Source organism: Anomaloglossus baeobatrachus, chromosome 2, assembly GCF_048569485.1.
Source record: "Anomaloglossus baeobatrachus isolate aAnoBae1 chromosome 2, aAnoBae1.hap1, whole genome shotgun sequence".
Classification (NCBI taxonomy): domain Eukaryota; kingdom Metazoa; phylum Chordata; class Amphibia; order Anura; family Aromobatidae; genus Anomaloglossus; species Anomaloglossus baeobatrachus.
The window spans coordinates 234,249,559-234,272,851 of NC_134354.1; the positions used below are offsets into that span (position 1 = coordinate 234,249,559).

Below are 23,293 nucleotides of genomic sequence, written 5' to 3' on the forward strand. Positions count from 1 at the left end.
GCGGAGCCAACTGCCTGGCCCCCCCTGGTGTGGACATCAGCCCCTGGAGGAGGGCAACAAGGATTTTATGTTCTGACCTTGGTGTGCCTGCAGGGAATGTGGGGTGTGTGGTGGTGTCATGACCTGTGACCCCTGGCTTGCCCAGGGCGTCACATTTACATGTTCTACAAACACTCGGGGATTATCTTCTCATCTAAATTCATCATTACAGAAGCTGTGTCTCCTAATACACAGATGTGAGCAGCCTGGAGCACAGACCTCGCTGCTATATAGATGCAGTATCTGCTATACAAATGCAAGTCTTCAGAACAGACGTTATTATGCGCACTCCTGCCTTATTATCAGTTCCTTTTACAATTAGAGGTGCATTCCAAGATGAAAATTACCAACAAGGTTACTTTTACCAGGCTATGTAAGATATAGCAGGTGCGCAGCAAGTGAGAGAACATCATTCCATGATATACATACAAGAGGGCTTGTCTTTATGAGATGTTAAAGTGGTTTTCCAGGAAATCATTTTTATCATAGGATCCCACTGGGCTCTGTGGCTCTATTGAGGTACAAGCCGCTGAGTCCAGTGATTGGCTGCAGCGCTGTTGAAGTGATGGCTCCTAGGCAGCACTAAGTAGGGGAGGGTGATTAATATTCTATTTGTTATTTTTACACAATGAAAGTCTATAAAATAAATATATATTCTTGGAAAACCCCTTTACTAGGACATGGCTAATTTATTATAGTCAACTGAAGCCATTTTGATCACTTTAGTAGAGTTCACAGTTTGTGCACAGACCAACAATGACACTGGTCCAGGTCTAAACTGTAAGGGTATGTGCGCACGTTGCTTTTTACCTGCTTTTTACCTGCTTTTTTGCTGCTTTTTCTTCTGCGCTGTTTAATGCCAAAATGGATGTGTTCTTCTATTCAAGCAAAGTCTATGGGAATTTGGGTTTCTTGTTCACACTATGTTGTTCAAAATGCTGCCTTTTTGTGGCAGAACTTTGGTCAAAAACTCAGCTTTTCAAAGAAGCAACATGTCAATTGTTTTTGCCATTTGGGTTTTGCACTGCAAAGCTGAGTTTTTGACCAAAGTTCTGCCACAAAAAGGCAGCATTTTGAACAACATAGTGTGAACAAGAAACCCAAATTCCCATAGACTTTGCTTGAATAGAAGAACACATCCATTTTGGCATTAAACAGCGCAGAAGAAAAAGCAGCAAAAAAGCAGGTAAAAAGCAGGTAAAAAGCAACGTGCGCACATACCCTTAATCAAGCAGGAGAGCAGCCCACCAGTAATCAGGAAGTCTGGATTTAGGAGCCTGTGCTTCTGAGTAGAGATGAGCGAACCGGTCGCGGTTCGGCTCGAGTTCGGTTCGCCGAACAGAGGTCTCGTTCGAGTTCGGTTCGGCGAACCACTCGAACCGCATAGGAAAGAATGGGAGGCAATCACAAACACATAAAAACACCTAGAAAACACCCTCAAAGGTGTCCAAAAGGTGACAAACAACTCACAACACAACACAAACACATGGGAAAGTGACAAGGACATATATTCATGCGAAAACAAAACAGCGTTACAAGAAAAAGAGGATGAGACACAGATATAGGCACGGCATGCCCTTCTAAAATCATGTAAAACACCGCAAGGTTACTCCAAGCGGAGTCTCCCTTTTTTCCAAAAATTGAGCTACACACACACCCACCCCTTCAGTGGCAGCACTTGTGCCCCAGTTGTACACTTCACAGCTAGATTTGCATCAATCACATTCAAAATCCACAAGCATTTACTCTCCCCAGGATGACACAGGGGTAGTAAATTCCTTGTGCATCCATGACTTGTTCATTTTGATGAACGTTAGTCTGTCCACATTGTCACTGGACAGACGCGTGCGCTTATCTGTCAGCACACACCCAGCAGCACTGAAGACACGTTCAGAGACAACGCTGGCAGCTGGACACGACAAAATCTCCAAGGCGTAAGTGGAGAGCTCTGGCCATTTTTCAAGATTTGAAGCCCAAAATGAGCAAGGCTCCATTTGCAAAGTCATGGCATCGATGTTCATTTGGAGATACTCCTGTATCATCCTCTCCAGCCGTTGACTATGTGTTAGACTTGTTGTCTCTGGTGACCTTGCAAAGGATAGTCTAAAAAAATTATGAAAAGATTCAATAAAATTGCTGCTACCAGCACCAGATACAGTGCTACTGGTACGGGTAGACTGTTGAAGATGACGAGACCGTCCCATGTTTGTCAAGTTACAACTGGGAGATTCACTCCCTGCACCACGGTTGTTTGGTGGAAAAGCCGAGCTAACATCGAGTAACCGCTTCTGCTGATACTCCTGCATACGTGCGTCCCTTTCTATGGCTGGAATTATGTCACAAAATTTGGACTTGTACCGGGGATCTAATAGTGTGGCAAGCCAGTAGTCATCATCACTTCTAATTTTGACAATACGAGGGTCATGTTGGAGGTAGTGCAGCAAGAAGGCGCTCATGTGTCTTGCGCAGCCATGCGGACCAAGTCCACGCTGTGTTTGTGGCATAGAGGTGCTAACCGTGATGTCCCCCCAACCTCTTTCAACTGAAATTTGACCAAGGTCTCCCTCATCCGCTAAATCTTCCATGTCCATGGACAGTTCGTCCTCCATTTCTTCATGTTCTCCTGCACCTTCCTCAACATTTCGCCTGCTACTATGCGCCTGTCAGTGTTCCGGGATTTCCAGTTTGCTTTTGAAGGATCTTGCTCTTTGTTAACATGGAGTTTTCTGTTCTGTTGCCCTACTTCCTGTTCATCTGTTTAAAAGCCCGCCCCTAAGCTTAGTCTAGTTGCTTGAGTATACTACTTCCTGTCTACTCCTGCCCTGCTGCTCTTGGTTCCAGATTGTATTTGGATCCTGTTGAAAATACCCGACACTGGCTCTGGACTCCACCTGGTCTCATCAAGCTGTGCCCTCGCTGGTCCCGGACTCCGTCTGCAGTCACTGGCGGCGCTTCTGCCTGGTTCATATCCGCTCTAGGACTCACGTTCCACATCACGTATGGACATTTTTGGACTGTGTCCTGTTGCCCTTTCATGTCCCGGCTGCTGCGCATTTAGGCCTTCTGGGTTGATCGCCAGACAGCCCCTGTATAGGGGTTCGCTCCTGGTGGTCTCCCTGGGGGAGTCCGGTGCGCGGTCCCGGGAGTTCCCCTTGCTCTGAACCTGGCAGGTATATACCGTGTTTATGTTCTTTCCTGTGTACATATTTATTGGTTGCACATATAAAACTTGTTTGCACCAAGACCCCGTCTCTGGTTGTCATTGCCCTAACGCTATCGAAATCCTCAGTTCATACAATAGTATTACAGCACCCTTGTTGATCCCTGTCCCCCATGGTCCCATGCCTGCCGCGTTGGTGATGATGAACGTCTGGACCTTGGTGATGTTGTGTCTTGCGCATATGAATCCTCCTGTAGTTCCTCCCCTTCCTATTGTCCCACCCCCTGACTCCGAATAGTGTTTAGCGTGTGCTCCAGCATGTAAATGACTGGAATTGTCATGCTGATAATGGCATTGTCATCGCTAAACATATTCGTCGCCATGTCAAAACTGTGCAGAAGAGTGCATAGGTCCTTGATTTGAGCCCACTCCATCAGGGTGATCTGCCCCACCTCGGCTTCTCGTTGGCCCAGGCTATACGTCATGACGTATTGCACCAGGGCTCGACGGTGCTGCCACAGTCGCTGTAACATGTGGAGAGTCGAATTCCAGCGTGTCGGCACATCGCATTTCAGGCGATTTACCGGCAGGCCGAAAGACTTCTGGAGCGATGCAACTCGCTCAGCAGCGGTGGTTGAACGGCGGAAGTGAGCAGACAGTTTTCGTGCCCTGTTCAGAAGGCCATCTAGGCCGGGATAGTGTGTTAAAAATTGCTGGACAACAAGGTTCAACACGTGAGCCATACAAGGCACGTGTGTGACCTTGCCCAGGCGAAGGGCCGCACCCAGGTTTGCAGCATTGTCGCACACGGCCTTACCAGGCTGCAGGTTGAGTGGAGACAACCATTTATTAAACTCAGTCTCCAGAGCTGCCCACAACTCAGCCGCTGTGTGACTCTTATTTCCAAGACATTTCAAGCTAAAGACCCCCTGATGCCGTTGCGCTCTGCTGCCAGCATAGTAATGAGGGGTGCGTGATTCCTTCTGCGCAGTTAGAACGCTGGTGGCCTGACCACACAGGCTTGGGGCGGAGGTGGAGGACCCAGACGAGGTGGAGGAGGCAGAAGCAGTGGTGGAACTTGGACAGACAGAGGATTGACACACAAGTCGTGGGGACGGCAAGACTTGCGCAGCAGACCCTTCACCATCTATCACCATAGTTACCCAGTGCCCAGTCAGCGACATCTAACGTCCCTGTCCATGCTTACTGGTCCAAGTATCGGTGGTGAAATGCACCCGTTCACACACAGAGTTTCTCAAGGAAGCGGTGATGTTGTGTGCGACATGCTGGTGTAGCGCAGGCACACCTTTCTTAGAGAAGTAGTGGCGACTGGGCATCTGGTACTGGGGCACAGCGACAGACATAAGGTCTCTAAAATACTGTGTGTCCACCAGGCGGAAAGGCAGCATTTCGGTAGCCAAGAGATTACAGAGGGATAAAGTCAACCTCTTAGCTTTGTCATGGGTCGCAGGAAATGGCCTTTTATTTGTCCACATCTGAGGGACAGAGATCTGGCTGCTGTGTGTAGACGGTGTTGAGTAGGGTGTCCCTGGAAAAATATAGGTTTGTGAGCAAAGTGCAGGCGTAGACATGATGTTGCCTTCATCCAACATTGGTGCTATCGATGTCTGAGAGAGCTGTACACGCACTTGTTTCCCCTTCCAAACCAACTGTCGACCTACCAAGCAAACTGCCTGTTGCAGTTACAGTGGTGGAAGTGGTGCATGGAAAACCAGGTGTGACAGCTGTCCCCACAGTCCTAGAAGATGAAGAGCGCGCGGATGCACTGGAAGGGGCAGGCGGTGGATGGTTCGCTCCGCTAGGCCGCATTGCAGCACGGTGAGCTTCCCACTGGGACATATGATATTTATTCATGTGACGATTCATGGAAGAAGTTGTCAAACTGCTGAGGTTTTGCCCTCTACTAAGAGAATCATGACAAATTTTACAGATCACATAATTTGGGCGATCTTTTGCTATGTCAAAAAAGGACCAGGCTAGGCAAGGCTTAGAGGGCATGCGACCTGCTGATCCACCCCGACTAGTGCTCAGAGGCACAGTGGTGGCTGAGGATGCAGTTGTAGACGTGCTACCAGTACTCCGACTCTGTCCAGGAAGGTGCAAGGTAACTTCGTCATCAGTTGCATCCTCCTCCACCGCCTCTGTTGACCTCCTCAAGTGCCTGACTGTGGGTTGACAGTAGGTGGGATCTAGAACTTCCTTATCAATTGTTGTGTTTGCACTCCCCTCACCCTCAGACCGAGCCTCTTCTTGCCCTGACTGAATATTTAAGTTGTCATCCCAATCTGGTATCTGCGTCTCATCGTCATCAGTATGTTCCTCATTGTCTATTACAACAGGTGTTTCAGTTTGTGAATAAGGGTCAACATTATGCTCAGAAACTTGTTCATCACGGCCTGAATCTGAGTCACAAAGGTTCTGGGCATCACTGCAGACCATTTCCTGGTCTGTACTCACTGTAGCTTGGGAGCAGACCTCTGATTCCCAGGCTATAGTGTGACTGAACAGCTCTGCAGACTCAGCCATCTCAGTTCCACCATACTGTGCAGGGCGGATGGAGACTTCAGAGCTGGGAGAAAGCAAGTGTGATTGGGATGACAACTCCGAGGACTGGTGTTTTTTGGATGCGGTAGTTGAGGTGGCGGAGAGGACACTTGTTGGACCACTTGAGATCCATTCAAGCATTTTCTTTTTTTGGCCATCATCTACCGTTGTTCGTGTCCGTAAAAAAGGGAGCACATCGGATTGTCCACGGTAAGTAGTAGACATCTTACTTTTGCTGGAAGATGGTCTATCTTCAGCAGATGTTAATGGAGCTTTGCCACCTTCCCCATGGACAAACCCTTTTTTTCCTTTTCCAACACACCTGTTCCCCTTTCCACCAGCATCTGTCATTTTGCCACTCATTTTGATTGCGACAAGATTGTGCACTTAAAATGTGGTAGTAAAAATTGAGAGGTGGTGTAGATTGCAGCGGTGGTCTAGCTTTATTAACAGCAGAATAAACAACAATAACTATCCCTGACAATGCCACTACGGCCCTTAAACTGGCAGCATAGTTTGCTAGTATAATGGCTTAGTAACAATGAGTTTGAGTGTGCAATGCAGTGGTGCTGCAAATAGCTTTGCACCAGTGGGACAATAATGGAAGTCCAACAGCCACTTTTAGGATGCCACTAAGTTTACTCAGTGTTTGCTAGTATAATGGCTTAGTAACAATGAGCTTCAGGGTGCAAAGGGCAGGAGGGTACAGTGGCAGGGTTGTGGGTCAGTGTACAGGAAAGGAAGCCTCACTTTATATCCCTCCTAATGGGGAAATGCAGTGAGGAAGTCCCTGAGCTTAGCTACACAGACACTGTTATCTTCTGTAGCTGTTAAAATCTGTTTCCACGGACCTGACTGTCACCCATGGCTCTGAGCCTGCTGTTATTAGCCCTTACAAGGGCTAATATAAACTTCTATCCCTATTCTGTATAGCGCTGTGTGTAGAGCGTACACAGCAGTATCGGAGACAGGAGCTACGCCAGCGGTGACTGACACCCAGACGCAGAAGGCAGATAACAGCGGAATAAACAACAATAACTATCCCTGACAATGCCACTACGGCCCTTAAACTGGCAGCATAGTTTGCTAGTATAATGGCTTAGTAACAATGAGCTTGAGTGTGCAATGCAGAGGTGCTGCAAATAGATTTGCACTAGTGGGACACTAATGGAAGTCCAACAGCCACTTTTAGGCCTTCTTCACACGTCCGTGAAAAAACACGCACGTGTGTTACGTCCGTTTTTTGGGTCCGTTTTCCATTTTTGTGTCCGTTTTTATGGTCCGTGTGGCATCTGTGTGAATTGCGTATGCTAGCCGTGTGTGCGTGTGGAATGGCCGTGTGTGCACGTGAAACTTAACTGACGTGTGTGTGTGTTGTCCGTGTGAAATGTCCGTGTGAAATGTCCGTGTGTGATGTTAAATGTCGTTGATACATGCCGGCTGACAGCAGACAGAGTCGCGCGCTGAGAATTAACTCGGGTGAACTTCACCCGACTTCATTCTCATACCGCGGCTCTGTCTGTGCCGCGTCCTGATTAGCGGTCACCCGTGACGGACTCACCGGTGACCGCTAATCCCCTGAGTGACTGAATGGAGTACCCCTCTCTCATAATCACCGTTCCCCGATCTCCGGCGCGGCGCTGCACTGCTGTTCTCTAAACTCCGGCGGCTTTTCCTCTTTTGAAAAAGCCGGCTGCTCATTTAACAATCTCGTATTCCCTGCTTTCCCCGCCCACCGGCAAATATGATTGGTTGCAGTGAGACAGGCCCACACGCTGAGTGACAGCTGTCTAACTGCAACCAATCACAGCCGCCGGTGGGCGTGTCACTATGGAGCAGAGAAATAAATAAATAAATAATTTAAAAAAACGGCGTGCATTTTCCCCCAATTTTAATACCGGCCAGATAAAGCCATATGGCTGCAGGCTGGTATTCTCAGGATGGGGAGCCCCACGTTATGGGGAGCCCCCCAGCCTAACTATCAGTCAGCAGCCGCCCAGAATTGCCGCATACATTAGATGCGACAGTTCTGGAACTGTACCCGGCTGTTCCCGATTTGCCCTGGTGCGTTGGCAAATCAGGGTAATAAGGAGTTATTGGCAGCCCATAGCTGCCAATAAGTCCTAGATTAATCATGTCAGGCGTCTCCCCGAGATACCTTCCATGATTAATCTGTTAGTTACAGTAAATAAACACACACACCTGAAAAAATCATTTATTAGAAATAAAAAACACTAACAAATTCCCTGGTTCAACAATTTAATAAGCCCCAAAAAGCCCCCCGTGTCCGGCTTAATCCAGGATGGTCCAGCGTCGCTTCCAGCTCTGCTGCATGGAGGTGACCGGAGCTGCAGAATACACCGCCGCTCCTGTCACCTCCACGCAGCAAATGAGGTGAGTAGTGCGATCACCTGAGCTGTCACTGAGGTTACCCGCGGCCACCGCTGCATCCACCGCTGGATCCAGGTAACCTCAGTGACAGCTCAGCTGATCGCGCGGCTGTCTTCATTTGCTGCGTGAAGGTGACAGGAGCGGCGGTGTCTGCTGCAGCTCCGGTCACCTCCATGCAGTAGAGCTGGAAGCGACGCTGCAGCATCCTGGAGTACGCCGGACATGGAGGGCTTTTTGGGGCTTATTAAATTGTTGAACCAGGGAATTTGTTAGTGTTTTTTATTTCTAATAAATGATTTTTTCAGGTGTGTGTGTTTATTTACTGTAACTTACAGATTAATCATGGAAGGTATCTCAGGGAGACGCCTGACATGATTAATCTAGGACTTATTGGCAGCTATGGGCTGCCAATAACTCCTTATTACCCCGATTTGCCAACACACCATGGCAAATCGGGAAGAGCCGGGTACAGTTCCAGAACTGTTGCATCTAATGTATGCGGCAATTCTGGGTGGCTGCTGACTGATAGTGTTAGGCTGGGGGGCTCCCCATAACGTGGGGCTCCCCATCCTGAGAATACCAGCCTGCAGCCGTATGGCTTTATCTGGCTGGTAATAAAATTGGGGGGGACCGCACGCCATTTTTTAAAATTATTTATTTATTTCTCTGCTCCATAGTGACACGCCCACCGGCGACTGTGATTGGTTGCAGTTAGACAGCTGTCACTCAGCGTGTGGGCGTGTCTCACTGCAACCAATCATATTTGCCGGTGGGCGGGGAAAGCAGGGAATACGAGATTGTTTAATGAGCGGCCGGCTTTTTCAAAAGAGGAAAAGACGCCGGAGTTTAGAGAACAGCAGTGCAGCGCCGCGCCGGAGATCGGGGAACGGTGAGTATGAGAGAGGGGGGGGAACTGACCGACAGACAGCGAGAGGGACAGATAAGACAGAGACACCGACCGACAGACATAGAGAGAGACCGACCAACGGACTGAGGGAGAGAACGAAACAGAAAAAGAAAAAAGACCGACATCACATGAAAAAAGCAAAAAACGTACAGGGAGCAAACAGAGATGCGTCCATGTCACTCGGACGTGCGCACAGACCCATTTTCTTTCATTGGGTCCATGCTGCGTATTGCGTGCTGAAAACGGACATGCATCCGTGCAAAACGAAGACACAAACGTAGCACGCACACGGACCCACTGACCTTAATGAAAAACGCACATGTGTCCTCGAACATTAAATAACATTGGTACACGTTTGGCCGTGTCTCCGGTATATACGGAAACGGACCAAACACGCACGTGTATCACGGACGTGTGAAGGGGGCCTTAGGATGCCACTAAGTTTACTCAGTGTTTGCTAGTATAATGGCTTAGTAACAATGAGTTTGAGTGTGCAATGCAGTGGTGCTGCAAATAGCTTTGCACCAGTGGGACAATAATGGAAGTCCAACAGCCACTTTTAGGATGCCACTAAGTTTACTCAGTGTTTGCTAGTATAATGGCTTAGTAACAATGAGCTTCAGGGTGCAAAGGGCAGGAGGGTACAGTGGCAGGGTTGTGGGTCAGTGTACAGGAAAGGAAGCCTCACTTTATATCCCTCCTAATGGGGAAATGCAGCGAGGAAGTCCCTGAGCTTAGCTACACAGACCATGTTATCTTCTGTAGCTGTTAAAATCTGTTTCCACGGACCTGACTGTCACCCATGGCTCTGAGCCTGCTGTTATTAGCCCTTACAAGGGCTAATATAAACTTCTATCCCTATTCTGTATAGCGCTGTGTGTAGAGCGTACACAGCAGTATCGGAGACAGGAGCTACGCCAGCGGTGACTGACACCCAGACGCAGAAGGCAGATAATGGCGTCCGGACGGGCAGATACCCGTTTTTATAATGCAGGGACATGTGACATGGACATCCTATCACACATGCCGTTGCTTCTCTGGCTAAAAGTCCACTTAGCTGTGTGTGTGTGTCTGGGATTGGCTGACATGCTGGCCCGCCCCACTACACGCGCGCGCTTAGGGAAGGAAGACAAGGAAAAAAAAATATGGCGATCGCCATTATCCCAGCAGCAGTGATCTGAATGCGCTGTTGCCGCACACTATACGCTGAAATTTCATAATAGTGTGAGTCACAGAGTGACTTACACTATTACAGCGGAAAGCCAGCTAGTAATTAGCTTGACTTTTTGCTGCTAGAACCGTTCTCGAACGTAACTAGAACTATCGAGCTTTAGCAAAAAGCTTGAGTTCTAGTTCGATCTAGAACAGCCCCCAAAATCACTCGAACCGCGAACTGGAGAACCACGAACCGCGCTCAACTCTACTCCTGAGAAGACAGGAAAACCCCTTTGAAGAGAACTTGTCAGCACGCTTTGCTTTGTATTTCAAGTACATTGTTGTAATACTGATTTAATTGACACCTTTGGTGAAGAATCTTTGGTTCTTCTTTAATCACCATGTGAAGTTTTCTCGTAATTAGATTTAGATGCACAGGGGCTGAACACTGGTCTTCTTCTCCCTGTCTGTGATTCCCCAACCCCCCTACATGCCTCTGGTATTTGAATGACAGATCACTACTGAGATTTCAAATAAAGGAGGCAGATGATCCACAGACTGGAGGCAGGTGAAGACGCCAGGGAATCACAGACAGGGAGGAGAAGACTCAGTGTACAATCCGGCCCCTGTGCACCAAATCTAATTAGCAGAAAAAGTCAAATACTAATTAAAGAAGAGCAACAAAGTGGATTTCTTCACCAGAAGTATCAAGTTATTCAGTATTGCAGAAAAAAATATTTAAAAGAACTGAGAACCTCATTGGTTGATATCTTTTAATGGCTGACTCAAAAGCTTTCGACGCTACTCAGGTCACTTCATCAGGCTCAGTATAACACAAAATCATGCCTGATGAAAAGGTTACCATTAAAATGTATCAACCACTGTGGACTCTCGGTTCTTTTAATTCTTTTAAACATTTGTTTTCTATCTACTAGCTAACACGGTACAAAGATACAGATATATACAGTATATATCTGTTTCAGTATTGCAGAGTTATTACAGCCATGTCTTCACTTCACATCACAAAATCGTGATGACCGGTCCGCTTTAAAGAAGTTATCCATGACTTTTATTATTTTACTGTATAGGGCTAAGAACTAACAGGCTAACCACCTGCCTGTTCTGCACAGTGATAATCTCTAACAGATAAAGCAGCAATTCCACAGCTTTACCTCACCTCTTGTTAACAGAGCAGCTCTTCCTCTTCCAATCTGCTCTGTCGGTTGAGCGTCACTGCAGTTTTCATGCGGATTGACAGCTGGCTTCCTGCAGTTAGACAACGGGAGATATCTGTCAATCAGCATAACATCGGCAGAGACGCCCTGTCAACAGAGCAGAATGAAAAAGATATAGCTCTGTCAACTTGATGTCAGCAGAAGCCACTGAATCACCGGCAGGAACAGTCCATGACCTCTTTGAGCAAGCAGAGATCCAGGCTGGGCAGAACAGGCAGGTACTTAGCGATTACCTGCCTGTAACTCCTTATCTTTATGCACAATTCAAAAAAAATTCCCGGACAACTTCTTTAAGGCTTTGCTGAAATGGTTGTATTGTTGCTGCTCTTTGAAACTGTATTAAATTTCACTCCCTACTTGGGTCTAAGGTCCAACACCTACATTACCATGCTATTAGTTTGAGTCTTTAGAGCTAATGTTACACTGGCACCTAAACAATGTCACATTACAACCATCTGAATGAGACTTTATGGACACAAATCTTGTCTGATGGGGAGTCTTAAGGCGGCGTTACATGCTAAGATTTATCTGACGATATGTCGTCGGGGTCATGGATTCCATGACGCACATCCGGCATCGTTAGCGACGTTGTTGCGTGTGACACCTACGAGCGACTCCGAACGATCGCAAATAGGTTGAAAATCGTTGATCATTGACATGTCGTTCATTTTCAAAATATTGTTCATCGTTTGGAACGCAGCAGACATATGGTACGTTTGACACCCTGCCAATGACGAACAACATCCACACGACCGCCTTGGTCAAACAATATCTCGCTGAATGATTTTGCGTCGCTTGTGCCATCGTTACGTGTGACTGTTAATAAACGACCTATGAGCGATGTCGGCAAATCGTAACTACAATCTGGGCGTGTCACATCGCTAATGAGATCGTCAGATAAATCGTAGCGTGTAAAGCGGCCTTTAGGCTGCGCTCACATCAGTTGTATTTTGCCGCAAAACCGGATCTGTCATAAATGCGTTTCAGTTCCATTAATTTACAATGGAATTGCGGCAAAATGCGGTGATATGAGGTTGCGTGCGGCATACACAACTGCATGTCACAGCATCTTGCCGCGATTCCATTGTAAATGAAAGGAACTGAAACGCATTTATGGCAGATCCGGTTTTGAGGCAATATACAACTGATGTGAGCGCGGCCTTATCACAGTAAATAATACATCTATATGATGCTTTGAATTCAAGTAATTTAAGTTGACATTGCACTGGTGTTTGTGACTGATATATGGATCCTGAAATGTTAACACATCATGGCTGTTTAGAGATGGCCCTGTATTAGTTAATTTTGCTTCTGGGATTTGACCAGGGCAAGTTACTAACTAGTAGAATCTGTCAACTGGGAAATTCCCAGTTAACAGAATTTTGCACGTGAAATTCAGAATACATCATTTTTTCATTTCATCATGTTAAAGACTGCTATAAAAATTTCCATATAACATCTGTTAATTTCCAGAACATTTTAAGGTAGAATAGTTCTTGTGAACACAAAGTAATAACTACAGCATGTCAAAACTCTTTGATACTTAAACCCTTCACGACCTAGGACATTATTATATATATATATATATATATATATATATATATATATATATATATATATATATGTGTATATATATATATATATATATATATATATATATATATATATATATATATATATATATATATATATATATATATATATATATATATATATATATATATATATATATATATATATATAAATGTAGGAGAATTAGGATCCAGCAAAAGGATGAAATTTCACCAAAATTTTAAAACTTCTTCTTTATTATTCCTTTGAGTCATATAAAAGTATGAGGAACTCCAATCAATTAATAGCACTCCAGCAAGGGACTACATGTTTCAGCACTATGTGCCTTCTTCACGATCCTACTGTTCCCCACTGCCATCAGCGGCCCCATGACTCAATCACGGGACGCCAATGGTTTGCCATTACAGTGTGGGGTCAGATAATGACCCCTGTCGCCATCATGGCTCACTTCATGTGAATGCTGGGAGAGTGCCAACACTTACAGGAACACAGCATCTCTGCTGATCAGATTAGTAAAATCAATAATTTTTTTTTTAAAGTTTAAAAAAAAATCAAAAAACCCCTAAACGTTCGAATCACCACCCTTAAGAATAAAACAATAAATAAGCCAAAAACACACATATTTGGTATCACCACATTCAGAAATGCCCGATCTATCAAAATATAAAAATCAATTAAACTGATCGATAAAGGGGTAGTGAGAAAAAAATTCCAAAAGACAATTTTGTATTTTTTTTTGGTTGCTGCAACACTACATTAAAATGCAATAGGAGGCGATCAAAACATTGCTTGTACGCAAAAAGGTACAATTAAAAAGTTCAGCTCATGACGCAAAAAATAAACAAACAGTCACTGAGCCCCAGGATCCTGAAAAATAAGAATGCGACGTGTCTCAGAAAATGGCGACAAAAAGCGCATTTGTTTTTTTTTTTTTTTTAAACAAACTTCAGAATCCTTTTTCACCACTTAGAAACAAGTAAAACTATACATGTTTGATATCTATGAACTAATACCGACCCAATGCCAGGTCAGTTTTACCAAACAGTGAACATGGTAAATAAAAAAAACAAAAATCAATCATTGCAATTGCACTTTCACCACACTTGGAATTTTTTCCCTGTTTTTTAGAACAATATGGGGCAGGATGAATGGTGTCATTCAAAAGTACGACTTGACCCGCAAAAAAAACAAGCCTTCATATGGCTATATTGATGGAACATTAAAAAAAAGGTATGGCTCTTGGAAGAAGGGGAGGAAAAAACGAAAATGAAAAATCGCCGGGAGGTGAAGGGGTTAATAATGTTATATGAAGGTTTTAACGCGCGTTTTGAACATGAGGGAAAAAGAATATTTTCAATCTCAAGTGCAGATGTTTGTTACTTGCGGATGTCTGTGTACCAACAGCTTCCGTGCTCTGTGGATTTGGAAGCAGGTAGAACACAAGCTGAATTCCTAATAGTGATAAGCACTTGTTATTCTCTTTTTCTCCCGCTGGTGCTTTGCCTATTTTACTCCAAGCCAGAGTACTTGGGAGTACATTATCCAGATCTCGGCTTTGGGTAGTCCTTAATACCCTTTAGCTGCAAACTAAATTTGAGATGGAACCTCAGGGAAAGTCATTTCCGTTCCAACATGTGACCTTCTATTATGCGGAAATTTGTACATTATTTTAATCAATCATCTTGGCAGCAAAACCTGAGACAGTAGAATACATTAGTCATATAACGTTATATGTGCTAGTAATTCAATGGAGAGAAAGGAACAACACGGAAGAGGAACAGTAATTGTACCTGTGTGGGCGAAATATAGAAGAGCGAAATAAGTGAGTGGGAGCACTGTAGCTTACAAGCGGCAGGATCACACATCAGGAGGCAGGCAGCGCAATCACATAGGAACAAGTGATTCATTTAGCCGTTCGGCAATGCTTCGCTTACTGCGTTTAAAATAATTGATCCAGAATGGAATCCAGAAGAAAGAAAGTGAAGAATTCTTTTGACTTAATTTGGTGCTTCTTTTCCATATGCATTTCATTTATAGCAGCAGGGCGTTTATATATCTATATATCTATCTCTCTCTCTCTCTATCTGTGTGTGTGTGTTGCGCGGTTTGTGTGTGTGTGGTGTGTTTTGGGGGGAGGTATGTTTTGTGCAATGTGTGTGTTGTGCGGTATGTTCGTATATTTGTGTGTGCCGCGGTGTTTGTGTGTTGGGTGTTGTGTGTGTGCAGCGTTGTCTGTGTGTGTTTGTGTAGGGCAGTTGTTTGTGGTTCCCAGTGTGTGTGTGTGGTGTGTTGTGCAGAGCGCGCGCGTGTGTGTGTGTGTGTTGGGGGGAGGTGTGCACTTCCAATCGTGCTCCATCCCCCATGCAGCGCACTCCCCATCGTGCTCCATCCTCCATGCAGCGCACTCCCCATCGTGCTCCATCCCCTATGCTGCGCAACCCCCATCGTGCTCCATCTCCCATGCTGTGCACTCCCAAACGTGCTCCATCCGCCATGCTGCGCACTCCCAAACGTGATCCATCCGCCATGCTGCGCACTCCCAAACGTGCTCCATCCGCCATGCTGCGCACTCCCAAACGTGCTCCATCCGCCATGCTGCGCACTCCCAAACGTGCTCCATCCGCCATACTCCGCACTCCCCATCGTGCTCCATCCCCCATGCAGCGCACTACCCATCATGCTCCATCCCCTATGCTGCGCACCCCCCATCGTGCTCCATCTCCCATGCTGCGCACTCCCAAACGTGCTCCATCCGCCAGGCTGCGCACTCCCAAACGTGCTCCATCCGCCATGCTGCGCACTCCCAAACGTGGTCCATCCGCCATGCTGCGCACTCCCAAACGTGCTCCATCCGCCATACTCCGCACTCCCCATCGTGCTGCATCCCCCATGCTGCGCACTCCCAAACGTGCTCCATCCGCCATGCTGCGCACTCCCAAACGTGCTCCATCCGCCATACTGCGCACTCCCAAACGTGGTCCATCCGCCATGCTGCACACTCCCAAACGTGGTCCATCCGCCATGCTGCGCACTCCCAAACGTGCTCCATCCGCCATGCTGCGCACTCCCAAACGTGCTCCATCCCCCATGCTGCGCACCCCCCATCGTGCTCCATCCCCCATGCTGCACCAGCATCAGCCTCTCTACCCGCAGCATCAGCCTCTCTGCCCGCAGCATCAGCCTCTCTCCTCCCAGCATCAGCCTCTCTACCCGCAGCATCAGCCTCTCTACCCGCAGCATCAGCCTCTCTACCCACAGCATCAGCCTCTCTACCCACAGCATCAGCCTCTCTGCCCGCAGCATCAGCCTCTCTGCCCGCAGCATCAGCCTCTCTGCCCGCAGCATCAGCCTCTCTCCTCCCAACATCAGCCTCTCTACCCGCAGCATCAGCCTCTCTCCTCCCAGCATCAGCCTCTCTGTCCCCAGCATCAGCCTCTCTGTCCCCAGCATCAGCCGCTCTCCTCCCAGCATCAGCCTCTCTGTCCCCAGCATCAGCCTCTCTCCTCCCAGCATCAGCCTTTTCTGTCCCCAGCATCAGCCTCTCTCCTCCCAGCATCAGCCTTTTCTGTCCCTAGCATCAGCCTCTCTCCTCCCAGCATCAGCCTCTCTCCTCCCAGCATCAGCCTCTCTCCTCCCAGCATCAGCCTCTCTCCTCCCAGCCTACCCCAGCCTCAGCCTCCCCCAGCATCAGCCTCTCTCCTCCCAGCATCAGCCTCTCTCCTCCCAGCATCAGCCTCTCTCCTCCCAGCCTCATCCTCCCCCAGCATCAGCCTCTCTCCTCCCAGCATCAGCCTCTCTTCCCAGCATCAGCCTCTCTCCTCCCAGCCTACCCCAGACTCAGCCTCCCCCAGCATCAGCCTCTCTCCTCCCAGCATCAGCCTCTCTCCTCCCAGCATCAGCCTCTCTCCTCCCAGCCTACCCCAGCCTCAGCCTCCCCCAGCATCAGCCTCTCTCCTCCCAGCATCAGCCTCTCTCCTCCCAGCATCAGCCTCTCTCCTCCCAGCCTACCCCAGCCTCAGCCTCCCCCAGCATCAGCCTCTCTTCTCTCAGCCTCCCCATCCCAGCCTTCCCCAGGATCAGCCTCTCTCCTCCCAGCCTCCTCCAGCACGCCGTGCTCCTCTGCCGACACTCACAGATCTGATCGCATACACTCACACACACCCGATCGCATACACTCACACACACCCGATCGCATGCACTCACACACACACACATTGACGATATTGCACATACGCGCTTATACTCACAACATCCAGAGATACCACATGCTTCTGGCCATGTGATCCTCCGGCAGGTCCTGGAAGCTCACAGCACAGTATCGCCGCCGAGAAGCAAGCGATATCCCAGGATGTTGTGAGTATGTGGATGCGATGTGATGTGTGTGTGAGGTGTGTGTGAGAGCAAGTGTGATCTGATGTGTGTGTGTATGTCTGTGTGTGTGTGTGCTGTTATGTGTGTGCGTGTATGTATGTTCCGCCGCTGCAGGACCTTGATGCGCTGGTAACTATGCTACCATGGTTACCAGCGTATCTCGTCCCCCGCTCGCACGGGAGCCCACACCAGCATACGCCGGCCAGCCCCAGCAATGCGAGGGTATGTGTCGGCTGGGTTGGCGGCGTACGCTGATGTGGGCTCCCAGGGGTACAGTACTCACCTGGTAGTCGTGGCTCCCTGACAGTGTCGGTTCGGGGAATGCGTGGGGGGGCGGGGCCAGAGCTAGCGTGCATTGCGTGAGGGGGGCGGGGCGTGGCCGAGTTGCCAATGCCTGCAGGGTGCCGGGGCGAGAGGCCAATCTGTGGGGGGGCGGAGCCTGGGCGAGCGGCCGGCCAATCCATGTGGGGGCGCAGCCTGGGCGAGCGGCCAATCCGTGCGGGGGGGCGGGGCCATGGCGATCCCAGCGGCCAATCAGCTTTGTGTCACCGTAAGGACACAATTTTGGAGCAAGACAGACAGACAGAATAAGGCATTTATATATATATATATAGATACAGTATAGAAAAACAAAAAGCCAGCACTAAATGTGCAATTCAGCATTAAAAATTCCAAACTGTACTTATAAAAATTTTTGAGATTTTTGGCAAAAAATTGCAATTTCTTGAGCTGCCTCGCCACGTCACGGCAAATCTCATTTGAGGCAGTCCTACACTAAAATATTTTTATAAAATGTGCCATACGGCCTAACATATGAATAGTAGAACTGCTCTTAGCAGCACTCACCTGGTCTATTTCAATCCCGTACCCATGACTGAGTCATGGCTGTGAGCGGGACAGGTCCAAGCAAATGCTGCATGAAGTAAATAGCCTGTGGACAAGGCCTGATGACAATGTGAACAGTCACCAACCGCCAAAATCTAGACAGATGGAATACATCCCAAATTGGGGTGCATAGCTTGGTGGAGGTCAGCCACCGACCAATTCAATGAAGAAAAACAAAAAGCCAGCACTAAATGTGCACTTCAGCACTAAAAATTCCAAACTGTACTTATTATAAAAAATTTTGAGATTTTTGGCAAAAAATTGCAATTTCTTGAGCTGCCTCGCCACGTCACGGCAAATCTCATTTTAGGCAGTCCTACACTAAAATATTTTTATAAAATGTGCAATACGGCCTCACATATGAATAGTAGAACTGCTCTTAGCAGCACTCACCTGGTCTATTTCAATCCCGTACCCATGACTGAGTCATGGCTGTGGGCGGGACAGGTCCAAGCAAATGCTGCATGAAGTAAATAGCCTGTGGACAAGGCCTGATGACAATGTGAACAGTCACCAACCGCCAAAATCTAGACAGATGGAATACATTCCAAATTGGGGTGCATAGCTTGGTGGGGGTGCATAGCCACCGACCAATTCAATGAAGAAAACATACAGTATATATAATATATTAGTGATTTTGCACTCACTGAAAATGAGATGGGGGTTACTCGCTTGGCCTGCTATGCGAGGCAACACACAGGAAGTACAATTCATCTAAAACTCCAGGAGGTGCATTTTCATCCCATAAATCTCACTCCGAGTACACAACACTGACGGTTTGTAAGTATGTTTGACAGGTGGTGCACCTACTCAGGATCGGATATCACTTCATTGCTGCAGTATCCGAGTAGAGGTATCTCAGCCCCACTAACAGACCACAGTCACATGAAGCGAACCCTCTCTTTCTTCAGAGGACCCCTTCCAGAGTCGTCATCAACTCTACACATGGTCCCGGTTAGGACACACAAATCCTCTCTTCCTCAGAGGACTCTTTCCAGATGCGTCACACAGCCTCCCCACACTGACTGCCTCTCACATACTGCCATGTGCCAAACAAGCAGTCTCATTAAGATACACATGAGACACACCCATGGGTGGAGGAATGTAGATAGCCAGACTCGCCCATCTCTCCAGCTATCCATAAACCTGGCCCTTTGAATGCCTTAACAAAACTTGTGGCACTGCAGGTACCACGTACCAGCATAGACATTGCAGGTTTACACCCCAGAGGAAAACCACCTCTGGGATACATAACGGTCATTTACAATGTATCCGGTCGCCATCTTACAGTACATACTGAACAAAAATAAACAACTTTTTTGTTATTGCTCCCTTTATTCATGAGCTGAAATCAAAGATCTAAGACTTTTCCTATGTGGACAAAAGGCCTTTTTCTCTCAAATATTGTTCACAAATTTGTCTAAATCTGTGTTAGTGACCTGAAGTCAGTACTGGAGCTCCCTGAGCTTGCATTATGCCTGCTGCCCACTATCCTCTGCCCCATCAAAAGCTGCTTTATCCTGGTTGCCCCCACAACTGCACTATCCTGACCCCCTCCTTCCAAAACCGTAAAGTTAACATAATAATGCCTCCACCCACTGCTGTCTTGTGAGAGGGTGTCCCCCATCTTCTTCATGGTGTTTGCTGTCAACGATCCAACTTCTATGTATACAGTGTGTACAAAAATGCACACATACAGTATATAAATATGTATAGTTTATATAGCTGCACTTGTGTAAATAAGTGAATGTGTATATGTGTGACATTTTTAGTGATAAAATTCAGGCATTAAGAGCCCAGTCAGACAGCCTTATACATGGACAAATATTGCTTCACGATCCTGTGACTGACCGATGGCTCTCCTGACCCGAGCGTGGCAGTGTGCATTTCTATGCAGCTCTATGCAGGAGAGCCGCCGGCCAGGCCATGCATTTCAGTCATCGTCAGTGTTACATGGCAGTCTGACTGTGCCGTAGGTAAAAGGTGAAGACGCCAGAAGGTGAGTATATGGCAGGGAACTTACATTTAATGCCCTAATCCACTGGAATGGTGCTTTAACCCACTTCCTCACAGAGCAATTTTTAGTTTTTATTTTTTTCATGCCTTTCTTCTAAGCCCTATAACTCTTATTTTTGGGTCAATATAGTCATACGAGCTTGTTTTTGTGGGACGAGTTGCACTTTTAAATGAAACCATTCATTCTGCCACATATTGTATTGGAAAATGGGAAAAAAATTGTAAGTGCTGTGAAATTTAAAAAAAAAAAAAAAAGTACAATTCCAAATTTTTTTTGTTATTTTATGTATTTACTATGCTCACTGTATGCCCGTACTGGCCTGGCAGTAAGTATGATTCCTCAGGTCAGTACAAATTTGCAGATACCAAACATGAATATAATTTTTTTTTATTTTTGCATTTAAGAAAAATTCTGAAATTTGTAAAAAAAAAAATAAAAAAAAAAATTGCACTTTTGGAGCCATTTTCTGACACCTATAACATTCTAATTTTTCAGGATGTGGGGCTCAGTGGTGGCTTATTTTTTACATCTTAAGCAGGTGTTTTTGATTATACCATTTTTGGGTAGATGTGATAATTTGATCGCCTCTTACTGCATTTTATTGCAATGTTGCGGAGACCAAAAAACAACTATTGTTTTTTTTTTTCATTATGCTGCTTTCCGATCAGATTAATTTATTTTATATTTTGATTGCGCATTTCTGAACTCGGCGATACCAAGTATATGTATTTTTTTGTTTTATTTTTAATGGGGCAAAAGGGGGCATTTGAACTTTTTTGTATATATTTTTTTAAAACCGTTTTTCCACTTTTTTTGTTTTTACTAGTCCCCATTTGAAGCTGCAATCATCTGATCACTTGTGCTGTAAAGAGCAATTAATCAATTCCGCTCTGTACAGCACAAATGCTGATCTACAGTGTATGTCAGTAAGTACGTCATGACAGACACATGGGTCATCAGATGACCCCAGATGTCATGACAACTGATCATGATCACATCATAGGGCTGCCGGTGGGAGCGGGGATTGACAGAGGTATTTAACTAGTTAACAGGAATGGGTAGATCTCTGATTCACCAGTGCCTATTAGAGGTACATGTCCGATGATAGGATCAGCCAACATGTGCGGGGTAAAATCAAAAGAAGGGACACGACCTTTGATGTACCAGTATGTCCAAGGTCAAAGAGGTTAAAACAAAATACTACATCCTGAAAGCCTAAAAATTAATAGGTATAGGTAGAATCACGTCAATGTTCATGTTTCTTTTGTTTTTGTATTGTTAAAAGGAACAGAAAAAGTAAACTCCTAAAAGAAACACATCTGTCACATGACAAAGACAAATGGTGATGGACAGAACCAATTGAATATAATTAGGTCTTTTTAGCTTTTGTTCTTCGATTGAATATGATGGAACTAAGACTACATGAGTGTGAATCTATCCTGACCATGAAACATTAGAGTGGGCCCCTCCAGTCAGGTCTACTGGTGCGGCCTAGGCACCCCAGTTAGCCACTGCTTAAGACCCCATTCAAATAGTCCTTAAGTGACATAATTTTGTGCGTAGTTTATGGCTGTAAGACTTCTGTTTACTTGAACTATGGGAGGTTTTGTTTTTTTGATGATAATGTGCCTGTGCTACCACTGTGTGTTTTAAGTCTTAAAATTACGGTTTATAAAGAGAAATGTCAAGGTTGAAAATCCCAAGCTTTGATAAAATGTCAGCACAACTTATATTTGTATGTGCTGTTTTGGTTGTAGAATATGTTTTTTGGCCATTACAAAGTTTAACTCTTGCCATTCTCCAGTTCTCTTTCAGAAGCTTGCGCTAACAGAACATCCTCTATACTTGCGGCTTTTAGCCGGACCAGAAACTGAAAAACTCAGCTTTGTACTAAAGGAAAATGAGACGGGAGAAGTTCAAGTGAGTATTTTCTATAAAAACACCTCCGTTTCATTTAAGTGACAGTAAGCTTAACGGGAATCATTAGTGATGAGCGAACCCGAACTGGAAAGTTCAGGGTTCATATCGGACACCTAGTGTCCAGTGCTCAACTCTTAACACAAGACTTCTCACAGAAGTCCATAGAACGGTTCGGGTTTGAATGCTAAATAAAGTTTGTTGAAGGCTGCATGCAGTTGAACATGGTGGAGAGTGTCCTAACAGAGCCTGGGGTAGAGTGCTAGCCTGGGGCAGAGTGCCCTAACAGAGCTTGGGGCAGAGTGCCCTAAGAGAGCCTGTTGCAGACTGCCCTAATAGAGCCTGCTGCAGAGTGCCCTAATGGAGCCTGCTGTGGAGTACTCCAACACAGCCTGGTGTAGAGTGCCCTAACAGAGCCTGGTGAAGAGTGCCCTAACAGTGGCTGCTGCAGAGTACTTCAACAAAGCTTGGTACAGAGTGCCCTAACAGAGGCTGCTGCAGAGTGCCCTAACAGAGGCTGCTGCAGAGTGCCCTAACAGAGGCTGCTGCAGAGTGCCCTAACAGAGGCTGCTGCAGTGCCCTACAGAGGCTGCTGCAGAGTGCCCTAACAGAGGCTGCTGCAGAGTGCCCTAACAGAGGCTGCTGCAGAGTGCCCTAACAGAGGCTGCTGCAGAGTGCCCTAACAGAGGCTGCTGCAGAGTGCCCTAACAGAGGCTGCTGCAGAGTGCCCTAACAGAGGCTGCTGCAGAGTGCCCTAATAGAGCCTGGTGCAGAGTGCCCTAATAGAGCCTGGTGCAGAGTGCCCTAATAGAGCCTGGTGCAGGGTGCCTGAATAGATCCTGCAGATTGCTCTAAGAGTGTAATAATTTTTGAAAACTTTGAAAATCCACATAAGCATGGCTGTATAATCATTTTTCAAACATTTACCCTGATATTAAAATGAGTTTTTTAGCAGTACAGCTAGAGCGCAGTTTACATTGAAAATCCATGTTTGAATGATACATTTTGAAAGTAAATTTGAAACTTTGCCGATAAGTGACCACATCAAGCACATCTATATGCAGTGCCTTGCGAAAGTA

General features: G+C 46.5%; 1 protein-coding gene across 1 annotated transcript in view; it reads left to right on the forward strand.

Annotated features, from left to right (window-relative positions):
- Nucleotides 1–23,293, forward strand: part of RASSF5 (Ras association domain family member 5) — a 217,567-nt gene that overhangs the window by 164,770 nt on the left and 29,504 nt on the right. Inside the window, exon 5 of the mRNA XM_075335707.1 lies at nt 22,102–22,217. Within this exon, the coding sequence (XP_075191822.1) occupies nt 22,102–22,217 (116 nt within the window). The remainder of the gene's footprint in view (nt 1–22,101; nt 22,218–23,293) is intronic.